General features: G+C 41.9%; 1 protein-coding gene and 1 long non-coding RNA gene across 10 annotated transcripts in view; one reads left to right on the top strand and one right to left on the bottom strand.

Moving 5' to 3' along the window:
- The window catches only part of LOC109282466 (uncharacterized), a 237,135-nt gene that overhangs the window by 150,093 nt on the left and 59,200 nt on the right, over positions 1-27,842 (bottom strand). For all 4 annotated transcript variants that reach the window (XR_009464322.1, XR_002089458.2, XR_009464321.1 and 1 more), the window contains exon 3: positions 18,342-18,574. This is a non-coding gene — a long non-coding RNA (uncharacterized LOC109282466). The remainder of the gene's footprint in view (positions 1-18,341; positions 18,575-27,842) is intronic.
- EYA2 (EYA transcriptional coactivator and phosphatase 2) overlaps positions 1-27,842 on the top strand; it is a 143,907-nt gene that overhangs the window by 63,176 nt on the left and 52,889 nt on the right. For 5 of the 6 annotated variants that reach the window (XM_019484556.2, XM_059733174.1, XM_059733173.1 and 2 more), the window contains 2 exons: positions 1,169-1,285; positions 27,762-27,829. In XM_019484556.2, the coding sequence (XP_019340101.1) occupies positions 1,169-1,285; positions 27,762-27,829 (185 nt within the window). The remainder of the gene's footprint in view (positions 1-1,168; positions 1,286-27,761; positions 27,830-27,842) is intronic. The other variant, XM_059733175.1, reaches the window with a different exon arrangement.

Raw genomic sequence — 27,842 nt, 5'->3', positions numbered from 1 at the left:
CCGTGATGCTCAGGGCATGTTTTGTGGCCAAGTTTTTTGTTTTGTGCAAATATACATGCAAACAGGTAGAGATCACACCCAAAGGGTTTGTAATGAGATGCACCTTTCAGCTATTTGTTTTAAAAATACAGCTGCATGATCTCAGCAGTCCCAAGCATAAAATATGAAGTATTTTCAGAACTGATGAAGGGTCTGTCCTGCAGTGTGAAAATCAGCTAGTACCTGTCCCCCTCTGATTCAGCATGAGTTTCAAGTCTTGATTTTGGTATCAAGAAGATCTTTGTTTATGTGGGATTTGCCTATTGCTTTATGAACTGTACATGAACACCTGCGGCTCGCACCTAGCTGATAATCTTTGACCATGACCTGCTAACAGACATTGCACGTTCCAACTGCAGCTAATCAAAAATGCAACGGTAACTAAAGCAAAACTCATTGATGTTTGCCTCAATAGTGTAACTAGGCTGGGGAGACGGGGGCAACTATCCTGGGTGCTGATAGAAATGGGGTGGGGGGGCGGGAACTGGCATTTCCTGCAGCCGCATGATTGTGACGATGGGGTCAGGGGCAACTGGAAGTCCCCACTGCCCACATGGGGCAGCCATCCCAATGTCCTGCCACACAGTTATGCTACTGATTTATCTGAGAAAATATCATTAGTATTGACATGTTGGTAATTAATTACCATCATCTGAGAATTGCTTGAAATGTTTACAAATCCAATCCATTAGTTCAATGAACTGTTAATATTAATGTGCATCTAAAAATTCTTTCTGGAAAGTGCATTACTCGTTTTCTTGTCTTAAAAAAATTAGTTATCTGTTCAGTGGGGAAACACTGTCTAATGTAACTACAACAACTGCAACAATCCCAGAATGGATGTTAACACAGTTGGCACAGGCAACTCTTGACGAACACATAGATTGTATACAATTTAAGAAAGATATCTGGCTAATACTGGAGAATATTAAAAATGGCTGCAGAAAATTGGATGTTTGTTAATAATATCCAATTTTAATAGAACTTTTATATTAAAAAGCCATAGCTCCACCCCCTTCAAGTCTAGCTAAAATGTCTTAAGCTTGGAAACCTTTTTCTATACCAATATATGTTGAGATCAAGAGGAACACTAACATCATGCTTTTGGTTCCTGTTATATCCTCCAAAGGCATTAAAACAGAAGATAGTCTGAGCCATTCTCCAGGACAGAGTGGGTTCCTTAGCTACGGATCCAGCTTCAGCACAGCAACACCGGGACAAGCACCGTACACCTACCAGATGCATGGTCAGTATGGCTGGCTTTCTTGCAATGCATGGTCCGATAAGGCCGGCAGCTTCAAGTACCAGGCAGTGAAATCAGGTTTTCTGTGTTGAACGTTTAAAGAAAAATGGGGTAGCACAGAACTGCTGCCGGGAATGTGCTGTTAGGACTGCTGAGGGTGGGGGAGGTCGGTATTATATGTAATCTAAATTTTCTGTCAGGAGAGAGATGGTTCTTTATTAAGTCACAAGGCTCAGTCACAGCGTGTCCTAGCATCATTCCAACATTACTGGTACATAGATTATGTCTTTACTGCAATAAGGCAATTTCTTTCATGAGGTGGTATCTTAGTATTAAATCTTAGTGGAGGTGAGACGCAGGCAGTTTTTACTTCTGTGTATCTGTAACTTGACCTGAGGTTGTGTTGGACAAGCTGTATCTTGTTGGCACTACAATGCCTTGTCTTTACTAAAATTTCACAGTGCATTAGCTACAACAATGGAAAAATACTGTTTTGGAGTTTTTTTCAGTGAAGATACACCCAATATCTCGCACAGAATATCTGCCTTTAGTAGCGTAACTTGGAAAGCAACGCACCAACTTAATAGGGATACCAGACCTGCACCCCAGCCCCTGCAGAGTCTGCGCATGAGGAGCAGAAGCAGCCGCATGACATTGCTCTTGCAGAAGTAGCCGGGTGCATGAACAGTTGGGGTGGGCAGGCTACGTATGCTGTGGTAGCGGCAGCTGAGGACTATTTTTGAGGTCCTGGCATAAGTGAAGCTCCTGTGCCCTCTACCTCTCTGGTGCTCAGTGGCACCTACCCCCTACTCTTGCAGGGTACCCAGAGCGTTCACCCTGCTTGTTACACACCTGTCTGCCTGATCCCAAAGCACTAGTGGTCTGTCACCCACAATGCACCAAGTACTAGAATCCCAGCACATTAAAGAACTGCAAGTTAATGCAGTGAGACTGGGAATATCTTTGTAATTTAGCATTTTGAAATATTCTGTGGGGGGAGCATTTCCAGTATTCCTGACCTTGAGCATTCAGAAATCATGAATCAATCCAAAATCGGCTTGGAAAATATGAGATTTAGACAAACATCAGCAAATGGGGAAGGAGCTGCCTTTTGTGTGAATTTTCTGTTACATTTTCAAAGGTTGGTCCCCACCCCGGTGGGCCAGAAACTTGATTTAAAATAATAATCTCTCCTTCTTTCTTAACTGTCTTAGTCCAGAAGCAGGGGCTTCCTGAAAAAAGTAGGATATCACAAAAGTTGATAATGCTGCTGCTTGCTTCTTGGCTTTAAATCTGACTGTGAAGAACAAAGGAAATTAAAATTTGGAATTTCATTTTATAGTGTTTAGCCCAAAATTTGACTCAGCTCTGCATAGGGGGCTTGGGTGCTTAAGGCTCATGGTTGACAGCCAGAGGTTGCAAGTTCGAGGCCATAGCAGAAGCACTCACAGTGAGGTCCTGTCAGATTCCAACAAATCTGCAAATTCTGCTGAATACCTTGTCACAACAAGGATATGAGATGGAAAGGAAGGAGCTCAGCATGTGTTTATTTATCAAAAAATTGACCTGAGGGTGCTTAAACTTCCTTCATCTTTCCTGCTGCTGTATAGCTAATGTCTGCTTCATGCTGTTGAGTTACAGTCCCTGACATTTAGTGGATTATCTAGTACAGGTGTGGCCAACCTGCGGCATTCATGCCACACAGTGCCAGCCTTAGGGGTGGGCGACCGCACAGGGTGTCGTGATTATGGGGGCACCACACACACATGCACATGCCACACGTGTGAACAGCCCAAACTCACAGCACCACTTTTCCCCTGCCCTGGCTGATCCTTGCCCTAGGCAGGAGGAGCAGTGCCCAGCCCAGCCTGCCCCCTGCCTCCAGGTGCTGCTCAGGAGGAGCTAAGCCAGCTAGTGTGAGTGGCAGCAGCACTGCCTACCCACCCGCCTGCATAGCACACCGTGCTGCTCACCCTCCCCGCCGCACTGCACCCCACACCGCTGCCTGCCTGCCTCTGCCTTCAGCAGCACCACTGACTTGGTGGGGAGGAGGCAGTGGGGGGGCACCAAAATACAAGTTGGCCCAGGGCACCATTTTCCCCAAGGCTGGTTGTGATGCTACAAGTGGCCCGGGTACCCTGTGTGTGGGGCACATGGCAGATTGGGGAAGGAGCAGGCAGCACCACAGGTGCCGACTTCACCGAAACAAATCAGTGGGTGCTCAGCACTTACAGAGCTTCTTGCAGATGTTAAAAGAAAACCAACCAAAAAACATACTTTACCAGAAGCAGCAGCACATTACTTCACCCCAGCTCTGCAGCGTCTGTAAAGATAGGGTGCTTAAGCAGGGTCTTTTTGGTGCTTTTAGCTAAGCTGATTCAATCAGCTATTACAAGAAAGTGCCAAAAAAGTCCCACTAAAGTGCCTGCTTACAGATGCTGCGGGTAAAAGTAATGTGCCGCCTCCTGGGCATGAGTGGGATTTGGTGCAGAAACATGCTGAGTTAAAAGGAAAGTGCCATTATTATTATTATTATTATTATTATTATTATTATTTTATTTTGTTTTTTAATTTTTTTTAAAGCACTGACCAGCAAAAAACAAAGTTGGTGCCTATGGGCAGCACAGGGACAGATGGGGCAGAGAGCAGAAAGCAGAGTGGCAGATTGGCAAAGGAAGGGAATTGAAGTGGCATTCAGGGAGTTCATGGGGCTTAATTTGTGGCATGCCTGCCAAAAAGGCTGGCCCCTCACTGGTCTAGTATTTGCTTGAATCGCTACATGGAGGATGGGGAATTTGCTGTCACTGCCAAAACTATCTCAGGAAGAAAAAAAAGGGAGGAGGGGAATCTCCACTAAAGTTTAGGTTTACAAGCAATTCTGCACAACTGGATCTAAGTGTACCTGCCCAGTAAACACTGCAGGAAGTAATCACTAGATGTAATGTAGTGGCAGAAGGGAGGAAAGAAAACAATAGTTTTATTTTTGTCCATGAAGTCATCAACTAGCTAGAGAGAGTAGAATTTCGTTTTCACATGCCGTGGTGATATCCTGTTTTGGTTACTGTATGAAGGTTCCACTGGAACTGGATCTTTCATTAGGCTTTAGCACAGATGCAGTATAAACTGTTTTTTGTTTTTTTTTCTATCTGACCTGAAGAGCTGTGAATTAATTAATCTATTTGAACATGAAGGGATCAATGTTGAGGGGGCTTGTGATCTATAGGCAAAATATTTCTAATGTTTCTTAGGTATTTCTAGATTGCAATGAGTGCAGCTTCTGTAGACACAACTGAGCTAGTTCAAAAACTAGCTAGCGTGGAGAACAATAAGAGTATAGCTGCACCAGCATGGAAAATACTGCAGGTTTGTCACCCAAATATTACTCAGCATCCTGTCTGGGTTTTGCAACCTGGGCTGAGTTCAGTTCTGCAAGAACTCCTAGGCAAGCTAGCTAGTTTAACACAAGCTCGGGTATGTTTACATAAGCTGCTGTCACATCTTTGACTGCCGTATAGACATTCCCTTAGGCTCTCCAAGTCTCTGAAGGCCAGGACTCAGACTGACTGAAGTGAAAGGTCAAGCAGTCTGAACAAATCCTTCCAGGATGCAAGTGAGCGAGGGAAAGCAAATGCAAAAAATAGTAATTCATTTACCTTGTCCTTCTGTTAGAAACTGTCAAAGTGTTTGAAAAATGAAACCATGCAAGAATAAGTGACTTGCCCAAGGTCACACAATGGATTAGCAGTAGAGAGGAAAGCAAGCCCAGGTCTCCTGTCTTCCAAAATTTTGTTTTAACTTGTAAGCTAAATGTCTCTTTGTATTTACATTCAAATTACCCACACTCTGCAGGGAGAGGAGGCAGCAGGGAGTTGTTTTCCTACCTACCCAAGAATGGGAAAGGGGACTATCTCGTTCTCTGGTCTGTTTTATTGTTTGTTTCAGCTTTCAAAAGACAAAACCCTAATTACATACATAACCAGTAACTAAAGGGTTTACAAATGTAATTAAAGAAGCAACTCAGGGATATGGGGCAGGAAAGGTGACCCTAGGCTCAGACCTCGTATGCCAAGTCCGAGCCAGTTCTCACAGCAGAGTGATAGTATACCTTGAGGAGTGCATGGGTCAGCAGAAATTGATGACTCTGTCATCACTGGTAAGACAGTGTTAGTAAGACATAAAGCAGTGTTGAGTAATTTGTTTACTGCAGTCATCAGCCTCAATCATGATCTGATCCAGAACCCATTGCAGTCAACAGAAAAATTCCCAATGACTTTTGTGAATTCTGGACGAGATCCTTAACTGTGCCTGTAATGTAGTGCAAACTGCTAATTAAATTGTCTGTTTTAATTAAATTGTTCACTTCTGAAATCAAAAAGCTTCTTCCTTCCTATTACTATCACGCTTTTCAAGTTTGCTTCTACTTTGTACTTTCTACCTCCCAGTTAGGATGGGCTGCAGAACAGTTCTTATTGTTCAGTATTAAGAGCCGTCTTTCTTTGTATCATGGGAGAAACAATCGTTTGCTCTTAGCATCAGCTGTAGACGTCATTGGCTGTGAGCAGCCTTGCCTGTATCAGGAAATGCTGGGCCTGATGTCCCCTTACAGCAGTTGCAGCTGTACTGTGTCCCAATTAGCTACAATGAGATTTAATGCTAATAATGACTGTAAAATTTCCACTGACAGAGTACAGGCATTTTCCATGTGTGGCTTGTAAGGCTGGTATATTCCTGCCTGTTTTTTGTTTATACAGAACTTTTAGAGAGTCTGCACATATGCTTTGTATTATCTTTTAAAAAACCCAACAGAAAACATTTATTTTAAAAGGTAAACTCTTGAGTCACTTGTAACCCAGTTTCCAAAGACGGTCCCTGTCCATGCAATCAAGAGATGTATGCAAACAGAATATATACACTGTCACTTTGCAGTATATGTCAAAAACCTCTGAAACATGCAAAATTTCCATTATACCCAAAAGGGACTGGAAAGAACTGCATGGATGCATGTTTGCTTGCATGTATGCACAGAATTGCTTAAAATGTTCTTTACAGGAATGCCTGGGAGGCACAGGACAGCGCTATGTGCAGACAGCTCAGGTACCAGGGACTGCAGTCTATTAGTGCAGTGTGTTACCTGTTAATTAGCTCTGGTGAGGAGTGGAGTATAGAAACCTAGGCAGACCACTTTACTGATGAGACATTACTTAATCTACTCCCCATGCTAGCTTGGGTACAGCTACAGGACACTGAACTGTTGTGTTGTGTGGGCAGCTCTTTAGTGACATGTAGCTGTCTTCCTGGTGTCTCCAGCTGGACAGTTTCAGGTGGGCTTGAAGTCCCTACTACAAAAAGATTGTTTCTGTAAGTGGTAGGTGCTGGTCAGAGGGAAAGCTGGTCAGGAATAAATATGCCACTTCCTGTGGTAAACAAATATTCCACCCCTGTCTGTCTAGTTGTTCAGGAGCACAAGAGGTTTAGCCAGCTCCCTGTGTCTAAAGTTTATTTACCTTTCCTGAGTGCTGGTGAAAGGTTTGCATGGGATGCTCTGAGCCTTCCTGCCCTGATTGCTACTGAGGAATGTGCGCTCCAAGCTTTCCCACGCTAATGCACCTGGTGGGAGGGGGAGATTAGCAAGTGACTTTCCACACTCAGTCTGTCTGCAGGATCTTATTGGGCCTTTGCCTAGTTCAAATCAGTGTGGTTGGTCACCCTGCTGCTGAGCCCACAAAGTGACTCAGGATGATGGGCTAAAACAGCTGAAAGCATAATTTTTTTTTTTTTTTCATAAAGGCAAACCTCAGGGGGACTTTAAAAGTCAAGCTCTTAACCTCACAGCAAGGACAAAATATTTATTACATCATTTCAAAAAAGAAGAGAGATCTTTAAAGACAGTGATTATGTGCACCAGAACCAGCAGGGAAGGGTGTTCCAAGTTCCCCAGGTTGGGTTATTTTGCATTTAATTTGTAAGAAAAATTGTTCTCTTGAGTACAGATTTGCAATTGCTGCAAAGTAAAATAAGTATTTGCATTATCATTAGTGACTAGTGCCAATTGCTTGTCCCCATTTTAGTACAGACTTTTTGTAACTAGTAAATAATCTAGACAGTAAATTCTGTCCTTTTGTAACACAAGTACAACCTTATTAAAGACAGGCTTCTCAGACATGTCTGGACAGAATTTGGCTTTGTACCTTTTAACTCAAAGTTAATTTTGTTTCTGATCCTTCAGCTATAATAAAATCCAACTCACAAGGCACCCTGCTATGGTACCTCATGGGATAAGAGGAGTAAAAATTAATTTTAGCTGCTAAATTATGCATATGTGAAAAATAAAAAGAATGCTGTTTTGCAGACAGAGAGATATGGAAAGCGTATGAAAACAAGGCAAGCTCTACCCCAACATGAACATAAGACTACAGTAGAACAAGCCCCCGTATGCTAAAGTGTGATGAAATGTTACACACATGCACACATGTAAAATATAGGAGATATGGTGGACTGTTTTCATATCACACAGATTTATGGCATAATATATACAGGAGATTTTAAACTGAAATTACTTAATTGCACTGTGATGATGAAGCAGATATTTTAGTTTTTGATCTATCTGATAATCATATGGCTGCAGCCTACAACCTTATTTACTTGTTCTGAAAGTGTAAAGAGCATAAACATTTGCATCCAGCACTATATTTCTAAAAATAGAATGTTTTTCACTATGAAACCTACACCCTTTCACCATGAAACAAATTCAAGATCATGGTTAGGAAAACAGAAGATAGGAAATTAGTTATGTGACCAATTTGTTGGTGTTAGTCACCTCCAAGTTTAATGTTTTAATGGAAAGAGGGGGGAACAGCTTGTGTTAGACTCTTTTGAACCTTCAAGGTAATGTGCCATAATACTCAGTAATTGAAGTGGCTAATTAAGAAGTTGGGGTGTGTAGGAAATACTGGCTCAGGCCTATGGCATGTTTTTCACTGAAACTCCATGTAAGCACACAACTCCAACAGTGATCCGCAGAAAGAAAACTAGGTGATAGGAGAAGGATATCATGTTATTTTACCACACTACTTCTAGGGCCAGATTTTCAGTTCTCTTAGGGGGGGAAAGAGGGATTTGTCCATTACATTTTTATTTTTAGCATGAGCAAAATGGTAGGAAGCACAAAGATTAAATGCATCAGTTGTCTTGAAGAGCTTACAATCTAAAATAGCAGATACAGACATTGGGTAAATAAGTGAAGAAATCACTAACTCCATGCATCTGCTTACCCAGTTATCTGATTTGCCTGCAACTGTGGTCAGGACATATGCAAATTAGCGCGTGCATTTATACTCTTAACCTGCCAGGAAAAGAATCTTGTCCTCAATGTTTTGTTAGTAAAAGGGTTTAATTAAGCCCAGCAGAGGAGGTTGCTCCAAATAAATACAACATGCATATTTCCTTGTTCTATATGTTAGTGCAGTGGGTTTCAAACTGGGGTATGTGGTGATATGCGGAGGAATATGTGCCTACGTTTTAATGGCAGTGGAGCTTCTGATTGGTCAGTGTATGGTGGGCATTGGCACTGCTGAGCATTGACATTGGTTTTGACACTCTTCCTAAGGAATGAATGTTTAGAAACATGTTGGGAGTAGGGAATACAGCCAGCAATGTTTTGCAGGTAAAGGGGCATGAGACCAAAGAAATTTCAAAACCACTGTGTTAGTGCTGTTCAATAAAGGAGAAGAGCTTGCAAGCTTAACAAAAAAAAAATTTTATCTTTTAATAATTTCTCATTTGGCTCTAGATAGTAAGTGGACAGAAAAGATAAATTTTCCATGAAAATACTTTAAAAAAAACCCTCGCCTGCTTCTTTTATGTACTTTGTTACATACCCCATACTGCTGTGGCAGGCTCTCCCAACTGCCTCTCCTACCTCAGGAATTGGGGCCAGGCATCCCAGCTTGAGCAGGAGGAGCAATCAAAGGGGAGTGAGTGCAAGGGCATCAGGACATCCCCCTAGATCTGCTCCTGCTGCAGCCACTAGGCAGTCAATACATAATGGAAGGCCATTAGTAACTCTGACATGTGATGCTTGCAGTGATATTAGCAAATCTTGCATGTCATCTCATGTCTATCCTTTTACTATTTCCCTTTTTGCTCTTTAGTTGTTCTCATTTCCTGTGGTCCCAGTTTTTCTCTTCCAGGAGCCACCTGGACCAGCTGCCCTCTCCTGTACTGCACATATCTGTTTGAGTCGGAAGGGAAATTTGTTCTAGTTCTGTTTTCAGCTCCTGTGAGGTCACACTCCATTGGCTTGCATGGCCTTTTTCTGGATACACCCTGATGTAACACAACAGGATCTAGCACTCATGAATGCAAAAATAGTCACTTTTTACTCTTAAGCAGTCCTTTTGGAACAAGATGAACACAGACATCAATCACCTGAATGCAATATTGAGAACCAGTTCAAGCAACCACACTGGCCTAGGGGAGCTATTAATTGTGCAGAAACAGAAGTGATGACCAAGATGTAGGGCATTTCCTTGAGATTAGTGAGTGGGTGTGGTCCTATAATTACACTTTAGGCCATCTCCTCTCATCTAGTCCTTAATCCCCAGGAAATGTCCTGCTCTTCAATTATTGCTTAAACAACTACTGGTTTGAAACTGTGTGCTAATGAAGTTGCTCAACACACAAAATCTAGCCAAAGACCATAGCAGGCACTGTCTTTGGGCAGTAAGGCATTTGACCACCATTTTAAAAAATATCCAAATCCCTCTCACCACAAAATACTTTGTACATTACAAAGAAAAGTTCAGTTACGTAACTAAAATAACTTGCCTTTACCAAAGGATTGCGTTGCAGTTCAGTACAGACACATTTTTGGGCCCAAGATTTACATACATAGTTCTCTGCTGCTGCTGAGAGTTTAACTTTCCTGTAAAATGCCTATGATAAAATATCATTATGAATTTAACAAAAGGCTAGATTTCACATATGCAGTTCTGATTTGCGTGAGGCTGAACTGTGTATGTTGCCTATGTTTGTCATATCACCCAAGCTTAATAAAAAGCCAATAAAATCTGAATATATATTTCATTGGCAAACAAAGGTGGTCCTATGATGGGAGCATATTTAGAGCTCATAATTTATAGGTAATATTTCCTACATGTCAAATAGATGCCTAAATTGCTTGTAATTGTGTGCAAGTGAACGCACTACATATGTTATTGGTCCATAAGTACCCATTTTGCACAAGCGATTAGTGGTGTGGGCATTTTGCAAGGGAAACTGAGTGTTTAATATTTGAAAATCTGACCTTTGAATCGCTTAGCGATGAAATGTACAAGTTGAGGTCATTTCAACTCGCATTTGAGAAACGTTGATTAGACTTTAGGCTATAGAGAGTAAATCCACCTAAAGACTTGGAAAATGAAATAGAGTGAGAAAATGTTCTCAGCAAACTGTCACTAAGATGCTTTAGCTTCATAAAATTAAACCTTTACTAGAAAATGAGTAGCCCTTTTCAAAGCTTCTGATTCACAGCTGGTTTGCATTAGTTGCAGTCTAAGACTATAGCAGCGGAGCTGTGCTCCACATCACAGTGAGTCCAGGGGGGAGGCCTCTCTTCAGGAAGGGTCAGACCTCACTTTTTACAGTATAAATATAAGTTCCCCCAGAAAAACAGCACAGTCTCCTTTTCAAAGATTTCAAAACACCAGAGTTCGATCATGCTAAATTTGCTTTGTTTTAAAACCAGCAATTTTGTGGGGAGGGGAAGTGGGGTTCGCCGAGGTGGGAGAAAGGTGTTGACAATGCTTCACTGAATTTTACAAACATCTGTGCTACTTCTAAATGTAGGGAGAGTATCCTGCTTACTTAAGCTGCCATGGTTTGCTGCTCCATGCATACTTTTGTTGCCATTTCTATTCAATCTCTGGATTTTCTAGAACTTACTGTAACTTGGCCATAAATAATGTACTCAGAAGATTTTAATAAAGGATGTTTTCATGGACTGGGGAGGGAGATGTTAAGGGCAGGGGGAGAAATTAATACATCTATAGATATAACTTGGAGGTAGGGGTTTCATTTTTAAATATGAAATACAATTGTCCAAAAAAAATTGCCTGCCATGTAGCTAGAAAGATGGCTTGTGCTGGATACCAGGGCTTCTGAGTGAGGTTTAAAATTTGGGTTTTATTGGGACAGAGGTTCGTAAGGTTCCATGGTGATTATGGGAACCTCACCAGCAAAATTATTTACATTTATAATAGAAGTGTTGATGCTGCTTTGACTTCTACAACCAAAAACAGACCTAAGTTTTAAATCGGAATATTTTCTAAGGAAAGTTTTTTGTAAAGTACCATGATTTGAAGTGTTCAAGAGTGCCCTGTCCAAAGAGAAGGGCAGAGGAGTATTCTGCTTACCTCCATGTATTGTAAATGGCTGCCATCATCATAGTCTCTAAACATTCAGTGAAGTACATTAAAAATGGAAACTCAGTTTATTCTTGACATTCAAAATATCTATCTACCCACACCTCATCTCTTAACAAAGACCACATGCCTTTCCAGCTCATGATTGGGAGTGCTTCTGGGAGGTATGCCTAAGTTAAATGCACATTATTGGCTCAATACAGCAGTAGCTGAATAACATTCTGTGATCTCTGTTGGATCATGCAGTCTGATCTTCTGTCTAAAGGCTCTTTAAAATCAGTGAAACCAAAAAAAATCTTTCTCTAGCCTGTCAGCTAAGCACAGATACTGGAACTGCATGGACACATTATCAGATGGCAGCTCTGCTAACTAGACTTGCTGAACACAAGGAAACAATGACATAATGTTGGTCAACGTGATAATCTGAGAACACCAGCAGAGTAACTGTTGTCAGATCTTGCAAACATCACAGAAAAGAGGAATTTTAAAGGGGGAGGCTTGAAAGAGGATAAAGCACTAGTTTTGTGGACGTTTAGAGAAAACTCCTTCAAAAGGGAAAGAAGGATGGTACTTGTTTGAAAATTTAACAAATGGGTGATGGAGCCTGGCATCATGAACTGATTTAAGGCAGAAGTCAACTTCTTGGTAGTGAATGAGAGGTGATAGGATCAGGTATGAAGGGCCCTGAAAGTTGTTTTGGTGTGGTGATAGAATAAAATCCTAAATGCAAAATGATGCAGGGTTCACGGTCTGGAATAGGAGTTTCCAGAAACATTTCAGCTGTGTGGCTGGACAGCAAAAGTCATGATGTTATGCAGAAAGGGATCTAGATGCAAGGACCTAAGTAGTTGGATCATGCAGATCGTAGACCTGAGTGATGGAAAGATGGTGGGAACTGGGGTGTTCAGAATGATCAAGAAAGGAGTGTGGTGGGCTTGGGGAATAATAGATGGGTGAACATCTCTACATGTGTCACATTGAGCTTTAGTTGGTTTGACATCCACAAAAAAAATGTTAGAGAGATGAGGAAAGGTTTTAGTTTGGACAAAATCACACAGGTATGGAGTAGAGTAGTAGGTCTGTATATTGTTGGTTTAATTTGTATTCTTGTAGATGACTTTATTCAGAGGTAGGGGCAAAGGGAGAGAAAGAAAAGAACAAGGACAGGGCCCTTTGGAACCCCTCACAAAAAGCTGGAGTGGAAGATGAGAAGGATTCTTCAAAGGAGATGTGGAAGGAGCAATTAAATAGTAGTAGGAGCACCAAGAAAGGACAGGATTATGAAGAACATAGCTGACAGTATTAAAGGCTGCTAATGTGTGGAGGAGGATGAGGGTGGAGTACCAGTTCCGAGATTTGTCCGACTTCTTCCTAGACTCTGAAAAGAACGGTTTCAGTGGAGCATAGGGGGCAGAATCATGATTGCAGAGGTTCTAGGATGAAAATGAGAGCAACTCCAGACAGCGATTGTAAACAGCTTAGAGATGAAAGGCAGAAAGGTGTGCGATCAAGAGTTGAAGGATTATTTTTTCGACGTTGAGATGGACTAAAGCAAACTTGTGTAACAGGAAGGGAAAGAGCTAGAGGAGAGTGAGCAGTTAAGGAGAAGAGTAGGGTAAAGAAAGTAGTGAAGTTAAAAAGAGGGTGGTTTGAGGAATGAGTAAAAGATGGCAAAAGGGGGGTGGATATGTGGGTGTAACAGTGAATTAGGCTAGAAAAGTAGAGCTGTTCAGTCTAACAAGATGGCAGAGCTGAAGGAAGAGGGAATGAATTTGTAGTGAGGGAGGTAAGTTTTCTCTTAAGATTTCCATCAAAAGCGCTTTGCAGTATGACTAAATGTTGAAGGAAAGCCAAGCTTGGAGATAGGAGAAAGAAGAATAAGAATCAAGAGCAGGGCATGAAAAGAACAGGCATGAGAATCAGATGATTTATTGTCAGGAAAGTTGAAGTCTGCCGGCATAATTGTGGGCAATGATGAGGTGAGGACAAGAGAGAAAGAGGAATCAAAATAAGACTGGAAAGCAAGGAGTTGGGTGAACTGTGAATGGTAGCAAAGTGGAAAGCTAGAAGAGAGGTGTTGGATGCAGGGCTGAGGTTAATTAGATTCATTATGGAATTTGGACAGCAACTGTTGAGAGAAGAAAGGAACATCCTGCTAGCTGGGCAAGACCAAGAAAAAAACATTTCAGCTGGAAGTTACTTCTACATTTTGAGACTTCTGCCCAAAATTTTAAAAGGTAGTCTTTTCCTTTCTGCAGGCCCAGTTTTAGGCATGTAATGAATGTGCTATAAGATTATGTACAACTTTAAAATTGAATTATTTTTTGGAAAAGAATATAGATTCTGTGTTGAAATCAAGGACTGTTCTCTTACAGAAATATGCAGAATATTATTCTGTGCATCTCAAAAATAAATGTCTATTTTAGAATATTTTTAGAATATTTTATGTTCTTAATTTTTCTGTGCAGTATTGTGCCTCATTTGCCAATGGAAATCAGAAAAGCTGTTCCCTCAATATACAAATGGATATCAAGCATTAACCAGGAATTACAAGTCAATTTAGATGGAGAAACAAGGAAACATTTTCAAAAGAAGTTTGTGTCATTGGCTAGAAGCAGCTGATCTTCACAGTACTCTCTCAGTTTATAAAATCAAAGCTGCAAGATATAGCAAGAATCTGTTATTTCTTCTGTTTCCTTTTCATTACTTCAAAGATGCCTTTTCATGATCAGAGTAAATTATGGATATAAATAGTAGCTCATGGACTAATGTAAAAGAAAATCATGTCATTAGCTGTCCAAAGGATTATTTGGTCATGAAAAAGAGGAAGGCTCAGTAAAAGCTAGTCTGAAAATCTGAGGTTTACATGAGCCTAACTGCTGTGCCTGCCATATAGTATCTTGCAAAATAAATGCTTAGATAAATATGTGGTTTAAATATTTTAATGGAATGCTATGTTTAAATTCTGGGGGCCTTTTTAGAGGACTTAAAAATAAGGCAGTTCATTTTTAAAAAAAAAAAAAAAAAGGAATCTAATACCACAGGCAAACACTATTCTGCATTTGTGAAATCCTGGATGTGTGAAGTCCAAGTTGGCTCTTTCTCTTCAGCAGCTGTTAAATCTCTTCCCATAAGCAATAGCCTGGGTAGAGTTTGGGAGCCAGCCTCCAAGTTTCCAAGCTCCTGTCAGTTTATATTATACTCACCTTTTATTTTTTAAGGATAAGATTTGATTTTTAGTTGGAAAGGACCCATTAAAGTACTTATTTCCCCTCTCATCAGGACCTAGACAGCAAGTGATTAAAATCTTCTGATTACAAAGCAGTTCTGAATGCAGAAGACATTCTCATAGGACCTCCATCTGATTACAAGGAATCCTGACTGTATAAGTAATAGATAGTATAACTGATAGATGTTTAAAATGTAGACACAGGTAGAAATTTCCAAAGAGTTAGGTTCAAAATGTAGCTAATTCATTAAATCAATGGAACAGAATTCTGAAGTGTCAATCTAAGTTTATGCCAACATATATGCAGCTTAATTTTTTTTAAATCTGACAAATTTCTAAGACTAAAGTACCTTAAAAGAATTTTAAAGATTTTTTTACTGAGATTCCTTTCAATGAAGTGATCTTGTTGAGAATAATATATTCTTGTTGAGAATATGCATTACAGCCAAATATATGCATAGAACTGAAAGGAAACAATGTACCTTTAGTATTAATAAGTGTTTATGGTTCAGTTCCCCATCTCTAGGGGATAATAGAACTGTATATAGGTAATAAAAAGTCAGTCAGAAAAAGACCTATTTTTTAAATTTTATCTTTCAACATATTTTGATGCATAAAGGAAATATATTTGGTAGCAAAGAATGGAACATGTGTTTGAATCGGGTCACATCTGAAATTCACATGGGTAGGGCTGGGATATTGGGGACCGTGACAGTGCAGAGTCAGGACTCGGGGCAGAGCAACAATCTGCTTCCCATGCATCCCCTGTGATGGGTGCTGGTTCTGTGGGCAGGGGCATGTGGGGAGTGGATCACGGCTCTGGCCAGTGCCCCAGTCCCATGCTCTCCCCATCCCAAGATCCCGACCTCACCTGCCTGTTCCACTCCCAGACACCGCTCCCCACTGCCTTTGCCTGTGGCCACACTCCATCCACCCAGCCGTGTGTGGGGCAGAGCCACTTAGGGAATTTTGGTGAGCTGGTGAGGGCAGGGAGGAGCTAGTGCTGACCCAGCCTGCAACAGCACACCAAAACTCCCTAAGTGGCCCTCCAGTCCAAATAATTGCCCACCCCTGGACTTAAAGGCATCTAATAGCCCTACAAATGAAAGTCTCCTAACTGCCAAACAGGTACAGGATTCCCTCGTTCTATGCTGTACATGCATTCTTGGAAAACAGTGCATGACTCAAATTCACATAAAGGGAACTCACTTTACAATGTAACCAATAGGGATACGTTCCAAGACCTCGACTGTACTGACACCCAGACCCATTCCTGCCACTTGCAATACAAATTTTGGTACTCTCCAGCAGCAGACAGTGCACACAAGCATGGCACTATTGTAATGGGAATGGCAACTACAGAAATACATGTCGCAGACAATTAGCAAGGAGCACAGATCCACACAGGAGACTATATTTTGCTGCTCATCACTCCCACAGTGTACCACACAAAGCAGCTGACTGCATGCTTCCACCACACAGATCGCATAAGAGTGAATTTACCTCCCATATAACAAATTTTTGGTATAAAAATGGTCATTGCATAAGAGTGAATTTGCACATGCAGAACCCGCATAAAGCGAGGGAAACCTGTACCGTATACATAGTAGCAAGCAATCTATACAGGTTTCATTCATGCTAACCAACAAGTGTCTCATTCCTGATTCCTCTTTTTTGTTTAACCACCACTAGGGTGAAAGAACTGTTTAATTTTTGGTCCCTCTGCAAAGACTTTAAGTAAAGCCCACTTTATTGAGAGGTTGTATGATGTGGGATTTCTCTGAAAGTAGCTAAGTTTTTTGTTACAGCATTGTTTACCACTTTTTTTTATTTCCTCGTGATCTGTTTTTAAAGAAGGGGTAACTTGATTTTCCATGCTAGCTGTATTAGCAAACAACAAAGCTGATCAGAAGGAACTCTTTCCTAGAAAGAGCTTTTTCACGGCTAATCTCCAGACACCAAATGTGAGCAATCAAAAAGCATTCGAGCCGTTAAAATTTCTAAGCGGCATATATACCTGTATGGGTGAGCAAACTGAAAGGAAGGTAAAAGCCAAACCTATTCAGCTGTCCTATTCATCAGGCTTTAAAAGCTATGCAGTGCATGAGAGCTGAGTAACAAATTAGGAGTCACAGAGCAAAGCAGCAAAAGGAAAAGGCTTTGACAGAATTCAGAAGCGTTGCATTGTAAAATGGATCTTGAACACCTGCACGATGGTCCAGCAGACACAAGTCAGTCTAGTGGAGATGAAAGTCACCTAAAAGTTGAACAAAGCTGTCCTAGAAGTCTCCTGGGGATATTTAAATCAATGGTATAAATTAAGGAACAACACAGTGTAGTATTTGGTATTGCAGGATTCATTGCATTTCAAAAGGCACAATGTGCTTTGGCAGAAACTACTGTTGTGAAAAGCCATAGTGCTGTGATGCAAATCCAGACTTTCTCCATCCAGGTTATTATACGTGCTCTTCTCACTGGTAACCAATCCCTTCTAGATAGGAAAAACAGGCAGGCTCTTTGGTAGAAGAGATCATTATGTCTAATGGCAAAAAGTTGAATCATAAGTTGCAATGTACATATGGGGTGAGTTTGTCTTCTCCTTTCTTGTGTCAAATACTGTCAGAATACCTCCACAGCTGACAGCTGGGCAACATTTTATGGGGTTCCTTGCTCAATAAATGGAGGCAGATGTTGTAGAATTTGGAACCTTACAAGGCACTGGAGTATTGTTGGTGGGAGGTAGTTTTGATGAGTGCTTAACCTCTATCTAAAAAAGTAGCAGCTTGGAGAAGCAGTATTTACTACAGGAAACATTAGGTTGTCAGATAGCTAAAAGGCTGCAAAGAACTTTTTGAATGACTATGAGAGTCACCAACCAGATGTTGGCCATATAGTAGATTAATGCAAATTCTATTGGGAGTTAAGCTCATACTTTCCTTGCATCACTTGCCATCAGCATTGTTTCCTGAAGGAACAAGAGCTTGTAAATGTACAATGCTACATGTAAAAATGTGCATACCATATTGAGCAGGTTTATAAAACACCACAAATAACTACTGAACTCTGCAGGCTTTTATTTTATAACCTTATGGGATGATCAAAAATGCTTTGAGATCTCTCTCTATCTCTCGAGCAGTTATGTGATTAATCTGTGCATTGGAGAGATCACTTTAGTTCTTGACTCTTTATTTTTACACATATCCATAAGTTACTACTACTGTAGCATCAACTGCCCATTACAGACACCTGCCTTCATCCAGACTTTTTCCACCCATTGACTACTTCTGCCTGTGTTTCACGTACCATCTTCATAAACATGTCTATTCAGATGTGAAAGTCTGTGCTTCATTTATACAATGCACGTACTAGTGGAATAAACCCTCTGTTGGTTTTAAATGTAGCAGCTTACCTGTAGCAGTGGCAGGGAATATCTCCTTTCTGTACCGACTCATCGTGAGATTCAGGATCACACAACTCTTCTTCAGTGCTGGCTGTGGGATTGGTCTAAATTACCCAACAGGTCACTTGATTCTCCAGAAGCACAGACTCCCACAACAGTAAGGCACTGGCTCGTGAAGGTATTGAGAATAACTGTGGTCTCACAGCCTGTGGGGCAAAACTTGTTTCTTCATCCTTACTTTTCTGAAAATGAGACAGAAGGGAGACAAAAGCATGATTAGTTGAACGTGGATAGAAAAGACGGGAGAGAAGCTGATGTTTGTGAGGTTTATAACCTTTAGAATTTCTTAGGAATTCTAACAACATGATGAGTTCATTATGAGGAGTTTGTAATAAATCAAGCTTGGGCAATTTACAGTGGTCTTCTATTTAGGTAAGCTTTTGGCTGTAAGGAGGTATGCTATTAGTGTCAGGAGAGGTGTGTAGAGATGTTTTTTAATGGAAAAATCATATGAAAATAAATGCTGTTGTGGGTAGTTTTACAGACATAGACATGGAAAACACCACAGTGAATCAGGACTGCCTGTAATTTAATAGGGATGCAGTGCAGGGAACTGGGTTGCTAGTAGTCTTTTCAAAGATAAGCAGTCCACTGACAGTCTGTAATGAAGCCTTCTTGGAAAAGGGCACTCACAGTATTTCTACGCTGAGATTTAAGACCAGTGCTGAGGGTGGTTCTCAAACCAGTCAGAGCTATATGATCAGCCCCTCTCTATCTGTGTCTTGCACCCTATACTAAAGCCTGTTTTGTGAGTGGACTCCTTATAGGAACCAGACTGAAAATTACTTGTTTCTTGTATGCTTTGCTCTAATTTTGTGCAATAGAGACCGGAAGTAAGAGTTACAAGGGCTGGAAATAAGGAACAGGAAATTTGGGGAGTCCATGATGAGGGGAACCCCATATTGGCCTAAGTCTTCTGACCCCAAAACCAGTGAGCCCCACCCTTAGCCAGCCCTGGCTATGCAATTTGGCAGAATCACCATCAGGATCGAATTGAGAAGTTTTCATTGCTGATAGACTGCACTGGCTCTGAGTATGGCCTTAACATTGACCCTAAATAGCTAGGGACCTACCAAATTTGCAATTGCATGATTTTTGCAGAAACCACAAATCTGGGCAGATTTCATTAAAAAATGGTGGGCTTCACAATTTTGGTGGGCTCGCTGTGAAGAAAACCAACCCCAAACCTCCCAAAAACAAAACCAAGCTGCAAGCATGGAAAAGGATGGGAAGCGTTGGAAATCCTGCAGTCCTGAAGTACAAGGGTGAGGGAGTGGAAAGGGAGAAGGGGGAGAAAGGGAACAAATTAGAGGCTGAGCCCCTGACATAGGCTCAGTCCACGATCCAGTCTGGGACCAGTCAGGGAAGCAGGAGGGTTTTGGTGCCAGCTTTTAAAGCAGCCACAGGCATACTGGCACAGCATGCTACAGCTTGAGGAGAATTCTTCAGCATTACCACTGAGAAAAGAAATCCTCCAAGATGGCCAAACACATTTTAGCACTGAACCATGTAAGACAGTATACTGCAGGGACCTTGTGCACAGATGGAAGCAGACTGTTCTGTACTGCCTGCAATGCGACTCTGGATGTGTCAAGGAAAACCAGTATAGATCGATATTTAGTCCAAAGCGCATGAAGCAAAAAGCTGTTGCAGAGACTGAAGGTCAGAGCAAGAAACAAGCAACCATGTCCTCACTTTTAAAAAGGACTACAGAAAGCTGCTTGGTAAGGTGAGAGGTGGCATTTTCCTTCATGGAGGCTTTTGCGGTGGCAAACATCCTGCTGGAGAAACTTGGTCACCTGAAGTTAAGGGACTACCTAAACCAAAATGTGGCAAATGCTGGTAATTTTCCCTGTGCCTCCCTGCAGTGATTGCTTTGTATGTAGAGTCCACAAAGTCTGCATTGGCAGAGTATGACTCTTTCTCCATTGTGGCTCATGAAGCCACCGACCCTCAAGATAACTACATGCTGCACATTTTCTGTGTACTGGGGAGCCAGACAGACAAGGACACGCCTGTGTTTCAAACAGAGCATGGTTCACATCGTGTCTGTTGATTTTTTTTTTTCTACTGTCTCAGACCATAGGGAAATTAATTGTGAGCTATGGCTTATAATTTAACAAGATCTCAGCATTCCTGTTACAATGCCATGCTGCGTGAGGCTTTCTCTGATGTGCTCCAAGGGATGCTGCCCAATGCAGTTCTTGTCACCTGCAATGAGCACATTCTGTCTTTAGTAAGTCATATCTGGTGCACACAGTTCCCCAATGTGGTTAGCCTTGTGTGGTTAACCAGCCGTTTGTGAGCAAGGAGCTGGAAATCACATCTAGCACTCAGTGCATGCTTAAACTTCACGATCTCTTAAGGTGAGTCGACATTCAAGATCAAGTGATGTTTGTGGCTGAAAATGCTACCTGGTTCAAGGAGCTTCTAATGTGGCTTGAAGACCAGCAGGCTGTGATCCACCACACATGCAAACTGATGAGCTGGGTTGAAGACAGGGCATCACAAGAACTATCAGTTTGTCCTCATGAAAACCAGTGGAGACCAGAACTGTTCCCTGCAACAGATGTGAAGCTGAACCGGTACTACCCATCACTGTCACTGCAGTTCAGGCAATCAACTGCCACCTTCCTTTGTGCTCTTTGCAGTTTAGACCACAACCAGTGCCTGCTCCAAGTTGTGACCCTCAGCTACTGAAATCTATCCCTGAATGGCAGAAAGAGCGTAATAGTGAATGTGCTGCTTATGTGAATTTTGTCAGAGTACTGGATGCCTGTGCCTGTGTCGGGAACACTGTCTGTGGCTGGTTTCTACATCTCTATGTCCTTGCAAAATGCTGCCTCACCATTCCAGTGAACTCAGTGGATGGACAAGTGTTCACCCACAGAGACAGAGAATGCTTCTCTGCAGCAACTGGGGCTGGATGCAGCATGCTAGCATTTAATAGCTAGCATGAATTGTCTGTCTCAAGGTTAGCATTCAGTTTTAGTAAACGATGTTTTATAGTGTCCTTTAATATATAGTTGATATTAGTTAATAAAGTGGATAGAGTGGGTATTGGTTATAATTCATGTTGTGTATAGCTTTATTTTAATAAGATATTTCAGTTTAGAGTTTAATTAAGTGCTTAGATTGCTTAATAATGGCATGCTTAATAATGTATCTCTTAATGGCACCCTGGCTTCCCCTGATTAAGCTCACAGAAGCCATTAAGGGAAATACTGTTAAGCAATTAAACCACAGATTTTGGGCCATCTGGCAATCTCAAGGGAGGGGAGACTGTTAGGGCCCCTCAGCCAATCAGAGGCAGAGTGGGGAGGTGGCCTGCCACGTTGAGCTTGCAAAAATGGTGGCTAGCCCCGGGATCTGCCCATAAAATCAGCCAGCCACCTCCTTAAGTTTGGTAGACACCGATAAATAGCACTGTAGGTGTACACCCAGTAACTTCTCAGAAGCCCCTGACACTTGGCTTTCCTTATTGGTTCTTATAAAGTGCTACTATGGAAGCTCTTACATTTTATAGTAAAATCTTGTGCAATTGTGTGTGGGGCAGTCTATGAAAAGTATATGCACATAATTTGCATAGTTGCAAATTTGTATGTTTGTAAAATTACTGTAAAGTTCACCTTGAGGTTAATATGCCTTGTGCTGAAGAGCTGTGCAAGTGGGACATAGCTACAGAGGAAGGGTCAAAAATAGACAGCTGGGATAGTGCTCAAGGTGCATGAGGATTTTAGTGGGTCAAGAGAACCTGGGCCTTTGTGGTGGTGCCTCTGGGGTTCCTGGAAGTTTGCTTCAGAGCACTTACACTCCAGATCCCTGTGCAAGCCTAACTGGAGGGAAAGCCAGATTTCTGAAGGTCTTAGGCTGGGGATAAGGACCAGCTCTGTGCCACTCATCCAGCCTGCAGGGCCAGGTGAGTTTAACACCCTTGCTCTGTAGGAACCAGCAGCATTACTAGGGTGATATGAATGGGACATCAGCCCCGGGCAGCAGATTTGCCTCCTGGAAGTCTGTCATGGTGGGAGCAGCCCTGCTTGGCCATAGGAGCTGGGCAGAGCAGTGCCACACCATCAGTGTAGCTGGCAGGTGAGTGAAATGGTGCCCCCTCACCCCCTGGGGAACCTTTGCCAGAGCAGGCATAGTTCTGCACCCAGTATGTACCAGGTGAGGGAGCAAATGGGGCTCTAGGGTCAGCTCCCAGGGAGCCAAACCACAATGTTGTTGCCACCTGAGTGGGGCTGATGTTGCTGCAGTGGTGGCAGCAGTAGCCCTAGAAGGTAAGTCTTCCTTTCCACTCACCTACACTTCTCCCCCGCCGCCCCCACCCCATGTCCACAGTGGTCAGTATACCCTTCTGCCCCCTGTACTCAATGAGCTTGCTGACAGAAAGATTTTCAGTACGGTATATTTAAAGAGCTATTCTCTTCTAGCCCCAGATTGTTTTATTACCAGCTAAATGTTTTTAAGCTACCTGTGAATGAGCGCATTGTGACATTTAGCAACTGATTTGATTGAACACAGATGTGAGCTGCACTCCATATGGAGAGGATCCAAAGGGAGAAATCTTAGGCTGTATTTTTGATTTAAAAATGGGAGTTTGAATGCAAGCTGGATGACACTGACCTACCAAGATAGACAGATAAATGTCTCTTCTTCACACATCCATAATACACCAAATATAGCCAGAAAGTGAGAGAGCAGCTCTGGAGATTAAGGAGAAGCAATAAAAAATATGCACCTAATTATTAGTGCCACACTGCTGTTGGATGATGATAATAGTCTTATTAGGAATGGCCAAGTATTTCTGCATTCAGTACAATCTGGTTGTAGAACCTTTTGCTTCCCCCCACTCATGTAGCACTTCTAGCTATAAATAAATTAGTAACTCGGGGACTGAAGAGTCAGGAAAAACATGAATGCTGATGATTTATTAAATTGAATTGAAAGAGCCACCCGGATACCACGTGAAGAACTGCTGCAGTACAGAAGAAAAATCCCCACAAATCGCACACCGCTGGTTATGACGTATCGCCCCTCCCTTGAACCTGTACAAAAAATCCTCAAAAAATTGCAACCCATACTAGACAGAGACCCTATTCTTAAAAAGATCTTCTCAGAGCCACCGATCCTAGCCTTCAAACAAGCACCGAACCTCGCCAACCTCATCACCAGAAGCAAACTCCCTCAAGCCCAGAACACACCAAAAGGATCCAGACCGTGCCAGGACAAGAAATGCAAAACCTGCCCCCACATCTCCACCACCCCCACTATTATATTACTACACCCCACAACAGAGCCAGCAGCATCCCTGGATCTTACAGCTGCACCTCCAGAAATGTAGTATACCTCATCCAATGCACCAAATGCCCTGATGGAAGATATGTAGGAGAGACCAAACAACAACTGCGCACCAGAATGAACGGACACTGGAAATCCATCAAAGACAGAAACACCCAATTACCGGTGGGGGCACATTTCTCACAGGAGGGCCACTCTCTCTCCAATCTCTCTCAGTCCTGATCCTCAAGGGAAACTTACACAACACTTCCCCGAGACGAGCCTACGAGCTCCATTTCATCAACCTCCTGGATACTAGAGATCATGGACTAAACATAGACATTGGATTTTTGACACATTACAATCTGCCTGGCAACTGACTCCCCAGCCCAGCCCCTGGCTTCTTTACTTTTCATTCCATCCAGGAAGAGCACGCAGCAACTGCTGACGCTTCCTTAGCCTGACGAAGGGTTTTTGAACCTGAAAGCTTGCTTAATAACTATTCTCCAACTATCTGGGTTGGTCTAAGAAAAGATATCAAATTCACCCAAGGAACCTTGTCTGCTGATGATTTAATGATACTTTTGGAAATTCCTTCTCAAAAAAAGTGGTATTGTGTGTAGAGGAGCAGGAGCCACAGTATACATCAACTAATGATGTCCTGGTTGAGGGTTTGACTCTGGAGTTTTGACCTGACAACTCATGCAACTGATAGGAAAAAAACCTGTAATCAAAATATTTCAGAACTACTTGTTCTGGTTGGAAAAAAAAAAAAAGTAAATATTTCAAATATTCATACTCAGCAGGACAGAGGTTCTGAATTATTACTAGTCCCAGCTGGTCCACTTTTCCAAGAGCTGTATCTTCTGGAAGCAGGCCATTCTGAGCAATTTGAAAGAAGAGGGCTGTCCTGAGTGGATATTTTACCTTCACAGTCTGAGTCTGATGGTAGAGGAGGCAGAAGTGTGGAATTTTTGATCCTAATGAAAGAGAACTGATGCTTAAGGAATTGGAAATGTGATACAGAGTGAGGTTGCTGATTTAGATCCAGACCAGTAACTGAAAGACATTGCCTAATGGGTATATTTGGTGGTCTGAGAGAAATGAGGTGGTGCATTTTGCTCCAGTTCCCAAAAAGCAGGCATCCTTTGCCACCTCTCACATGACTGGCAGTATTGCCTATTTGGTAGTCTCAGCAGAGAGGCTGAGGGTTGTCAACCCTGGTCTTTAAGATGTGGAAACTCCCTTTCAGATTGGGGTGTCATGGCAATGAACAGTATTTGTATGCAGAAAGTTGCATTCTCAAGCTCTTACTTTGTATCTACCTTCAACTTAACTTCCCAGGTTTGCTGCCTAAACCTTTTCCAAGCACTGAAGGGTAAAGCTATGGAGAATTCTTTTTCCATAGTGAAATAACTAGGCTGTACAAATCTGGAAGGAGATTGTGCCATGACACCTCAGTGCACTGAATATTTTTGTCATCTTTAGTAGATATTTCCCCACAGAAACAAACTCTCCAGCACTTTCCTTTTTTCACTATATATTTAAAGGACTTAATCCACCATATAGAATCTAGTCTTGAATTCAGCAGGAAACTAGGCAGCGCAAGCCCTCCACACACACACACACACACACACACACACACACAGTCTTTGATTACACAGCTGATGCGAAGTTCAATCCAAGTTCTTTCCAATATTGCAAGGAGCTTCATCTTTTATATAATTATCTCTAATAGTTTAGAAAACAGGACGATACTGTATCATGTGCAAGTAGCACAGCAATAAACATGATCTCATCACAATTTACACATAGAGCACGAGTTCCTAGAGGTAATTCATCCTCTTCCTGACAGCTTTAATAAAAAATGATGGATCATTTTAAATTGACAGTTTAGAAGGATCAAAAATTCGCCCCAGTATTGTTTTGAGCTCCGGTATATGAGAGCCATTTTGTGTTCTGTGAAAGTTGTATTTGCCTGTAAGCACCGGGGCTCTGGTACTTTCCTCCCCACAATGTTGTGAGATGCTTGGTTTCTATAAGAATCTGTTCGTTCTAGGTGGTACTAGGCACATAAAAAACATACCAAGAAGTAACTACAGTTGTGGGGGGCTCGTGACAGGGAAATATCTAGCTGATTGAATTGTAGCTACTGGAATCCTTTTCTAAGCTTGTCCAGAAGGGAGGATTGTCACATATATTGGAGGTCTTTGCACCCTACGGTAACGCAAGTAGGAGGCAAAGTTGCTGCAGGAGATGCTTCAACTTACAAGAGCATTGGGGTATGCCCCACTAATCTAGGTCTTCAGTGGTTTGCACCAGCTGAAGACAACGGTTGCCCTGCATTCATTCTTTCCTGAACTGCTTGTCCTGAAAACCAGGCCTGGTCTGTTACTCCCAGATTCTCCTAGGGGTGAATGTATTTCACCAAAAAATGAACAGCTGTACATATTTTAGGTCCTGGTTGTATGAAATATAGCATCTGAATCTGCAGCTCTGTTGGGGAATGAAAGGAGGGTGCCCAGAGGAAGAAATGGGAGAGTCAAAGATACATGGGGCCATAGTGGAAAAGAAGTTTAGTTCTTCACAATTCCCTCCTCCACCTCCTTTTTATTCTTTTCAAGGCTACAGAGCAGCAAATTAGTTCTGGAGGCAGATCTTCCTTCTCATTTCTTTTTGGCATGAGATATATTTCTCACTGCATGTGCTTTGTGACTGCACTTGGCGGGCTACAGTTTGTTCAGCTGTCTGTTCCCCAGCTAATCTAGGGTCTTAAAAACAAACTGGAGAAAGGACACCATGTGAAGACATTGAGAGGCATTTGTTTCTATGCTCTGGTTAAGGCAGCACTGGTCACAAAGGTCCCAATATGTAAAGGGAGAGCGTTTAATATAGCAAGAGTCAGAGTAAGAAAATACGACTTGCATGGATCTACAATTAGGTTCCTAGGATTCTTAGTCTCAATGCAAGGTGGTGACTGAATGATGTACAACTAAGGGCCTGCTGAAAACCTGCTGGAGCACAAAGACCACACCTAATTCACAGGTCACAGCTGCCCTAAATGTTCAACTGGAGCTAAGGCTGATTATGAGCTGCAACCTGAAATACTCTATAGAGCCTGCCAGCTTGCATCATGAGCTGCCTCTGTGTGTTAGAGGCAGCTTAGGGTCAGAGCTGTAACCAGCCCATGGCTGCAAAAATTAGGAGGCCAACTTAATGGACTAAAGAAGGAACTCCCTGAAGAGTTTGTACACTGGACTTAAAATAACTTTTTCAGGACCATCTTGAAGACAGGAAGCAGCAAAATCTTCTATTTCACCATTACTACTTCTCCTACCAGATGCCAAATTGTTAAGGCCTTTCCTTTCTCCTGCCACACCCAGCAACAAAACACATTGCATCAAAATTAATTCTTTCTAAGGGTGGCTAGCTTGTGCTCCAGACATAAATCAAAGAGAATCATACAAATGTGAGCCACAAAGCATCCATGCCCCCAGGACTGTACAATGATTCCATCAGCTGTAAACTTGGGAGTCTTTGCATAGTATCTTGATGGGGACCAGAATAGCAAGCTTCGTCCTAAAATAACTTTGCACTTGGTCCACCAAGACCGAGATTCAAGGACACAGTTGCATAGTAAATGTTGTGTATGCCCATACACATATATGAACAACTGATAGGATGCACAACTAGAGGTATTCATTTTCGTGATTAGATTTCAGGAAGAGGTTTTGGAAGTTCTATCCTGATATGTTTTGTAATACTGCAAATCATTTTATACAATATCCCAAGTTGCAAACTTCCTTTGAATTACTATTTACCAGCTTCAGTGTGCTACTACTTCCAGCTCCATTATATATTATTAAAGTGCATTTGATGGTTACCTTTGCATGCCTTTTACTAAGCAATATTCAACAGGAGCCCAAATTATGACACCAGAAACTGTTTTGTAGTTTCCATGGATTTGTGACATGGTGTTTTATGGCACCAAACTGGCCGGAGAAATGTACTTTTCCTCCTGTTGTGTAACGGTTACTTTCATTCTAGGAATTTTGTTATATGCAAATGTGATGTTATTTTCTTTAGGCACATCAGGGATTTACCAAGGAGCCAATGGCCTTGCTAATTCTGCAGGATTCAGCACTGTGCATCAGGTACGTCCTCAAC

The sequence above is a fragment of the Alligator mississippiensis genome, chromosome 9, assembly GCF_030867095.1.
Source record: "Alligator mississippiensis isolate rAllMis1 chromosome 9, rAllMis1, whole genome shotgun sequence".
NCBI classification, from domain to species: Eukaryota; Metazoa; Chordata; order Crocodylia; family Alligatoridae; genus Alligator; species Alligator mississippiensis.
This window is presented reverse-complemented; position numbering and strand designations above follow the sequence as displayed.